The sequence below is a fragment of the Corvus brachyrhynchos genome, unplaced genomic scaffold, assembly GCF_000691975.1.
Source record: "Corvus brachyrhynchos isolate BGI_N302 unplaced genomic scaffold, ASM69197v1 scaffold54, whole genome shotgun sequence".
NCBI classification, from domain to species: Eukaryota; Metazoa; Chordata; class Aves; order Passeriformes; family Corvidae; genus Corvus; species Corvus brachyrhynchos.
The window spans coordinates 2,085,404-2,093,455 of record NW_008237902.1 but is presented as its reverse complement, the minus strand read 5'-3'; the positions used below and the strand labels follow the sequence as shown (position 1 = coordinate 2,093,455).

The window sequence follows — 8,052 nt, the reverse complement described above, 5'->3', positions numbered from 1 at the left end:
CTGCCCCGCGCCCGGGGTGGGGGCAGGGAGCTGGAAGTTGGAAAGCGCTGCAAAGGCGGGAGGCTGCTGAATTGTCAACCTCGATTGCAATTAGGGGGGAAAAAAGTCCGCTCTCTCCGTACCTATACATTTCGAGCGCTTTTTGAGTGGGAAGAGAAGGAGGGTATGGCATTCACAGGGAAAATTCTCAGTGCCTTCTCAGCCCCCACAGTGAAAATTGTTTTGAAGGGCTTGAGCCAGGACCCTCCAACCGCTGGGACATTTTTAAGAGGAGATTTTCCTTGGGGGAAAAAAAATTAAGTGATCTCAGCCTTCTCCCCAGGGGTAAGGCGCCCGGCTTTTAGGAATGGTGTTTGACCTTTACGCATTTATTGGCTACTGGGGTTAAAATAAGCTTGAGATAAAGTAAAAATAGCTTGCAGAAAGGTTAAATCGAAGGTTAAATTTGCTTTTCTTAGGAAAATTGAGGCTGATGTTCAAAAATGTAGGCTTGGAGCAAAGGAAGGAGAATACACGTTAAGGGGTCTGTAGGCAAGGAGATGCAATTCCTTTAAAGTATTGATAGCTGCTAGTAGTGTTTGACACCCAAGTTGTGAAAGTTGGTGGGTGGGTGGTCCTTCAGATAAGGTCTTTACTTTTCTGAGGGTTTTCTTACAAATCCTGGAGTGCTTGTAGCTCCTGTTGATTTCCTCTGAGTTTTTGATGCTCTAGAGACCTGCAGGATGGGGCAGCCGACTGTGGGCATGAAGCTGTGCCCGATATCCCTCCTCGTGCCCTGTGTCCCTGCCTGCACCTTCCCCTCCGAAGGCAGGGGTGGCCCCAGTGCCCTCAGTAACCTTTCTGGTTACCTGTGCTCTGTCTGGGCTTGCTAAAGAAAAATAGATAATTAGAAGGTAACGAGTCAGAAGAGGCAAGTAAAGTTATAAACGTGAGTAGTAAAGACAAAAAAGTCCCCTTGTAATGTGGAGAAAGGCAAAGCACAGGAAGTAAGTGAGGGCTTGTTTTGTTTTAAATTGAAATGAGATTAAATTTTGCCCCAGGGAGCCAAGACAGCAGAGCTGGTGTGGAGGAGAGGAGGGATCGCTTGCTCCTCACCAGGGCACCTGAGTTTTTGCTGGAAAGCTGGGGCTGGCAGCAGCCTGTAGAGGAGGTGAGGGACATACGAGCCTTGGCAGGCAGGGGCAGGCTTCTGCTGCCCCAAAAATGGTTGTTCTGGGTACCAGGATCCTGCCCTTTAGCACTTACACTTTGCAGGGCTACCAGGGAGGTTAAAAAAAGCTTCCTCCCAGATGTGGGGGCTGAGCACCATGATTTGCTGAGGGTCATGTGGGCACTGCTGCTGTGCATCCCTTGGTCCAAAAGTTTGTTTTTCTGTTACTGTGACACTGGGACTGTGCCAATTTGGGGGATGCTGCTGCTCTCTCAGAGCCTCCTGTAGCAGCACTTGGCTCCAGAATTTGTTCATGGGAAAAGGCAATGGGACGAGGACAATCCTCCCACGGTGTACAGACTGGGATGTTCCAGCCCTCCACCCTTCTTATTACACTTTCTAACAACTGGCTGGTGTTCCTAGACAGAGGGAAAAACACATTTAAGGCAGAGGGGAAGCGCTGAGGGGATGCATTGGGAGCAGCCCCATGGCTTGGTGTCATCCTGCGGGCACGGGCACCGGGACGGGTCCGGGACAGGGGTCCCCGGCGCGGGGTCGGTGGCCGGAGCCGTGTGCGGGCCGCTGGGGGCACTATGTTCTGTTTGTGTTCCTATTTCTGGGCTGGCAGAACAAACAGGGAAGTGGTTTTTCTGCAGTCTCATTGCAGCTCACAAACAGAGCGCATCATTCAGCCGGGGTTGCTCACAGCGTCAGAGGTGACGGCGCGGGGACCGAGCGCGGCGCATCCCTCAACCTGCGGGGAGGCTGGGAAGAGGTGATGACCCAATACTTTTCCTTTTTTTTTTTTTTTTTTTTTTTTTCTGCAACTTCTGCAGGCTGCTGTGCCTGTTCCCTGTGGAAGTGGGGAGTACAGGCATGTATGAATTTCTCTATTTGCTTCCCACAATTCAGAATGGTTCATTCTTGGAAACAGCCCCTGCACAGGGTGCTGGGATGCCACTAAAATCTCCAAATCCCACGTGGACTTGATGTGCAGAAGAGTTTGCAGGGAGCTGGGAAACACCAGGGGGTTCCCCAGAGCACAGGGCTGGTGGAGGGGTCCGCAGAGGAAGATTTCTGTGCTGGCTGAAGGCTGGATGAAGCATTTTGGTTTAGTGTGGATGGGAGCGGGTGTCTGTCCCTGGCAGTGTGCCCAGTTGAGCTCAGGATCTGGGCACAGGCATCGGTGTGTGCCAGGAGTACTGTTGCCTTTACCTCTCCCAGGTTGCATGGGCTGGGCAAAATTGCATTCCCAAGAGCTCCTTTCCAACCTTCCCCTGCTGTGAGGCAGGACCAGGCAGCCTCAGGCCATCATCTCCATTTTAGCACCAATCCTGGTGCTAATTTGTCCAAGGACATAGTGATTTACATTTGTTTAGGCTGATGAAGGGCCATCATCTTCTTTGGTTTAGCATTTATCTGCCTTTCTCAGCTTGAACAAAGGCGATGCTAAACATGTGTCGGTTTTCAAGCAGTTCAGTTTTTTGGTTTCCAGGCATTAGCCAGGGCTATGCCTGTGGATTTGAGTTGCAGACACTTCAGGGGGATGTTCATTTGTTTATAAAAGAAACCCACATCTGTTTCTGTTTGAATTTTTTAAGCAAGCCTACACAGAAACCTTTCACTTGGTTTCTGGCTCTGTAAAACCTAGATTTTGGGCCAAGTTTGACCTAACAGTGACCTTTTCAAAGTATTACAAATTTTTTTGGTATTTGTTTATGACTTTAATAATGATGCCATGTGGGGAATGGGTCAGTTAAAGGTGAAATTAACTTCTAATGTAAACAAAAGATTAATTTTGGAGCAGAGACCATATTTTGTGGGGACTTAAGTTGCTCAGTAATCCACCAACTGAATTGCTCCTGAGAGCTTGTGGGAGCTGGAGCTCCAGCCCTGGGAGGGATGTGGGCAGTGGGTCCCCCCGTGCCCCACCCCGGGTGCCAAAAGGGTGGTGGGAGCTCAGCCACCATCAGACTTTCTAACTCTGGGATACAGATGGGGAAATGGCCGAATTACCCTTCTACAGTAAATTCCTCTGTTAAGTGCTGTGTATTTTACTACTGTTTGGCTGCTCAAGATGAGTCCCTCAGGAAACAGCATCTTTGTAGCCCGGCCTGGAATGCAACCATCTTCTGCAATGGTCTGGTTTTGGCCAAAACTTTTGCTCCCTTCAGGCATGCAGTACCTTCTGTGCCATCCCCTACCCAGCCTTTCAGTGCTGCTGTTCAGAGATGTCCGTACTTTGCTCGAGCCAGAATTCCATTCAGAAATTTTAATGCAGTTTGGTTTGGAGGATGCTGTATTGGATCCTGCCAAACAGTGGCAAAATGATTTACTGAAGTACACTATTTTTACCTGCAATATGAACTACTTCTGTATTGAATATCAATTCATCCTGGTATGTAGTGAGTGTGTTAATTCTGTAGGCAGGTGTAGGACAGAAGCAGGGTGCAGGGACCATGTTCAGTTAGAGGGATGATCAGTGCATCTCCTCATATGTATCAGTGCCAGCCTCCTGCTACCTGTGCTGAGCATTGATTGTAAACCTTTTTCCCTGCCTTGCCAGGAGAGTGATGTTGGTGATGCTGTCTTGCTGTAAAAGCAAAGATGGGAAACCTGGGAAATCTCACTGGCTATCAGTAGAATTCCTTTACTTCAGCTCAGATGGTTTTTTTCCCCTCTTGGCTTTGGCTTATTTAATCTCTGTGATTAGGACGTCCAGAATCAGTAAAAGCATTGCTCTTTGTGCTCCAGATGTCTGTCTGCCACTTCAGACCAGTAGGAACCAGTTTAAAAGGTTCAGGTAGGATTTTCACTAGAAGTAAGTAAGCTGCAGTTAGAGCTATCTTCAATTTCATTTCCCCCAAGCAAAATCTAATGGCTACTTGGAACAAGACTGGTTTAATAACATCTGTTTCTCCTTGAATCACCAGGGGAAAAGTATTGATATTGCCATATTCTTAGGGAGTGTTTTAAGTCATGTTTTGACAGGTCAATGCCTTACCACAACACTGATAGTTAAAATGTTTAGGATACTTTGTAGTATTTTCCCTTATAATGCTATGATAGCACATCTGTTGTAAAATACGGCTATTGCAAGGGTTTTATATGCTTATGTGGAACATTTCCTGATGTTTGGGGGGCAGTGCCGTGCTCTAGCATGCTATCCCAGTCTGTGCGCTGCTTGTACCTGCTGCAACCAAACCACACAAAGCCAGTGTTTCATTATCATTCCCACTTACCATTTGTGGAAGCAGTAGTCGGTATGACATATCAACACATTCAGAATCTTCGAAAATATCTCAGAAAGTACTAGGAAGATTTCCATGAGGTTAAGATTGTTTTCTGTGGATGTATTTTGGCTCTCACAGCCTGTTGGATAGTTGTCTGGTCCATGGGTAGCCCTTTCCATCCCAGCCCTGTATGGGGGGCCATGTTGATCAGCCACATTGGTCAACTTTGGATCTTCAAAAGGTGAAATAGCTTCTTTTTTTTTCCTGGAGTACCTACTTCGACTTTGAGTTCCGAGAGCTTGGTTCCCACGGGGCGAGTTCAGGAGAACCTGCTGATTTCAGGCACTCCTGTGGCTTGTTCAGAGTCTCAAAGCAAATCAGCTGAGCTTGAAACGGGTCTCCTCATCAGTGCAGTGGTGCCCGCTGCTGTGATTTTAGCTCTGAGAGGATGGAGAAATCACAGCAGCTGTGCAGAAGCCACTTGCTCACCCCCGGGAGCTCTGGTGCTGGCAGTGCTGCCGGGGGGGGAGCTCCGGCAGAGCAGTGCACAGTGATGGGAAGTGCTTCGGGCTGGGCTGTGTGACACATACTCCCGAAGTCTGAAAAGTAGATACCGGCTAAATGGGAAGATGAGTCAGAGGGTAAAACCCCAGGCTTGTGGTACAGAGGGGTCCTCTTCAGCTCTGGGATGCTTGTACTTCCCCCTGCAGACATACCGAGAGTGTGCAGTTTCCATTCTTCTGTCTTCGCACTTCTCAACTTTGCAGCTCAGACAAGTGGTTCCCAGGACATCTTTTCTCCCGTCCAACAGCACCACGGTCCCTGGTAGGGCATCTTCTGGTCCGTGGTGGAGCTTCCTCCCTTGGCAGTGCTCTTGCAGAGGAAGAGACTTTTGGAGGCAAATCCTGCATAGACAAATTTCCATGCAAAGCTGAGTGATCCAGATGCACCCACTGTAACTCCTGGGAGTGGAAACAGGTGGTAGAGAGAACATTAAAATTAAAAAAAAAATCAGTGATAGTTGTTTTCTTCCCTTTTTTTCAGCCTCTGGGTAGTTACCTGTCCTGAGGGTGAGGACTGACTGGTGCTGGGGTGAGAGGGTGTGCAGGTACTCAGATTGCAGTGCTTTGGTGCTGAGATGAGTTTTCTGGACATCAAGTGTAATGCTCAATTTCTTTTGTTACAGATGGAAGAAAAACGACGCAAGTACTCCATCAGCAGTGATAATTCAGACACCACTGACAGTAAGGCCTTTAATTCAAAGCTTTGAACAAGATTCACCTCCAGCAGTCAAAATGCTTGAATAATTACTTTACAAAGAGTGGAGGAAACTGCATTTACTGGGAAGTGTCTGCACAATGAATTGTGTGCAGGGCTGGGTTTGTCAGAAATGCAGCAACAAGCTGATATCAATTTCTTTAAACACTTGGCTGTGGCTCCTCTTAACTGATGAGAGTGTCTCCCTTGTGTGAGGAGTCTGGGTGAGGAGAGCTGCTGATTGCAGATCTGCTAACAAAGCAGCAAACACCCTGTGTAGATGAGTTGTCCTTTCCTGTGAGCTGCAGCCTGAGACTAGTTTGCTCTTGATTTGGGTTGTACTGGGGGAAAGGGAAGTTTTTGTTGGAGTCAGAGTAAAACTGGAGCCACATTGTTCCCTTCTTGCGAACTGAAGAGGGATGTGGGAAAAGGGTAAGGCTCAAGCCAGCAAAACTTGCAAGCCCACGCTTGCTTTTCAACATCTACCTCACTCCATCCTCATTCAGGAAGGCACAGAAGCATGTGTTCAACAATAAACGTGCAAATGTGCTGAATTTTGGCTATAAATAGAGCACTTTCCTCTCCCACCTATCCCAGGGTTTCGCCCACTGCAGACATACCGCAGTGCCTTGGTGTTCAGTACCCTCGAGGCACCAGCCTAATCCGTTGTCTGGACTCCAGAGTTTCTTACTAGTTGCTCTTGTTTTCTTACAAATGTCACAGTAACTTCATCTGGGCCGTGCTGGGAATTTGCTCTCCACACTTTACAGGATCTGGCTGCTGGATATCTGAGTGCGAAAGGGACTTTACTAAAGACACTAAACTTCTGGGCCTTTTCCTAACAGGATGATGGAGAGATTACAGGGGGTTATGGAAAGGCTGATCTTGCTGGGTTTGGCTGCTGTTCCCACAGCTTTAGCCAAAAAAATTGTCAGTGTGAGTGGAGTTTGCACCACAACTGCCGACAGGAGCCTGCTGTTTGGCTGCCAGCAGGGACCCCCATCCTGCTGGAGCCCTGGGGGGCCTGGGGGCTGAGTTGTGCCTACAGAAGGTGTTTCAGGCTCTGTCAACACCGCTTGCTTCTCATAAAATGAAGCATCTCTATCTCAGAAAGGGGTTTGTTTTGGAAGCCATGCTCCAAACTTCCCGTCTCCTAATCCCCAGATGCTCAAAGGCTTATGGAGCCGAGCTGTGCTCGCTGGCTTTGCTGCCTTTTGGGGGTAAGGCATCTTTAATCATGGTATTAAACAACATGGCCTTATCTCTGTTGGGCTTGGATATTTATGCTGCAGGTGATATCTAAGCTGTTGACAAATGCTCTCCTGCAGGATAGTTGTAAACAGAGTGGTGACCTTCTTTTTCATGCCTCTGTCAGGAAAGGGTAGTTGTGGTGTGTTATCCAAGCCTGTATAGCTGTAGCATCAGACTTTAGCTTGAGAAGAGGGGGCAAGGTAGAAATTAGTGGTTGATCTCTCGATGAAAGCTGTGGAGCTGCTGCTGCTGCACTCCTTGGAGCCGCTCGCTGAGTAAAGCAGTGTGTCCATGTGGCTGCAGCGCAGGGTTGTTTGCTCTGGGCTTTGTCCTGTTATGCTCTGAAATATTATAAAGAATTTCATATTTATGGCACCCTCTTTAATGACATCTAGCCTGACACTTCAAAAAACAAGCTGTCTTTTGGAAGCAAGTGATGTCCCCACATTTGGTCTTCATTTTATGAAGTACAAGAAAGTGCCCTGCAAAGTAGTGCAAGTAAAAAATACAGGGTGAGCTGGTGCCTCTTCCCCTGCCAGCAAAAATAGGCATGTGAGATTTACCTGGGCTCAACTGCCTGAGCTGGTGGAAGAACAGACATTTCCCACCACAGTGGTACCACAGCCTGATCCCTGAGTCAGCTCAGCTCCTGGCCAGAGCCCTTCCCGAGGTCCTCATGTACATGGCTCCATCGTGTTTGGGTGTTGCTTATGTGCATGGCGTTGTTTCCTCGTATTTAGCTCTCCAAGGATAAAGTCAGTGTTAAATAGGCCTGTTGATAGTTACTTTGTTGCAACTTCACAGAAACATTTTTATATAGTGGAATATGGGGGGTCCTCGTAATACAGAAGACTGAACTGTCATCATTATTTTGCAGAAATTCCAATAGTCAGTTTGTTATTTATTACTAACAAATACAGTCTTATATTTAAGTGATAATGACACAAATGGGTTGGAAATAAAGATCACTAATGTAGTGATTCCATCACATTTGAGGCCTTAGCCACCATTCCCTTTCAGAGGTGGTAGCAGGAGTGATGATACTGCGCAAAAAAAAGGTCATGTCAAGGTGTTACTCCCTCTTAGTGCTGACCCAAAGTATTGGTTGAGGCTGTAGCAGTGGGGCTGGTGACAAAAGTATGGAAAAAACTTTGACTCTTT

The 8,052-nt window shown here is 47.6% G+C and overlaps 1 protein-coding gene across 2 annotated transcripts in view; it reads left to right on the top strand.

Moving 5' to 3' along the window:
- Window positions 1–1,806: 1,806 nt before the first annotated feature.
- Window positions 1,807–8,052, top strand: part of JADE2 (jade family PHD finger 2) — a 70,823-nt gene continuing 64,577 nt past the window's right edge. For both annotated transcript variants that reach the window (XM_017732978.1, XM_008632652.2), the window contains exons 1-2: window positions 1,807–1,925; window positions 5,570–5,627. In XM_017732978.1, the coding sequence (XP_017588467.1) occupies window positions 5,570–5,627 (58 nt within the window). In that variant the 5' untranslated portion in view covers window positions 1,807–1,925. The remainder of the gene's footprint in view (window positions 1,926–5,569; window positions 5,628–8,052) is intronic.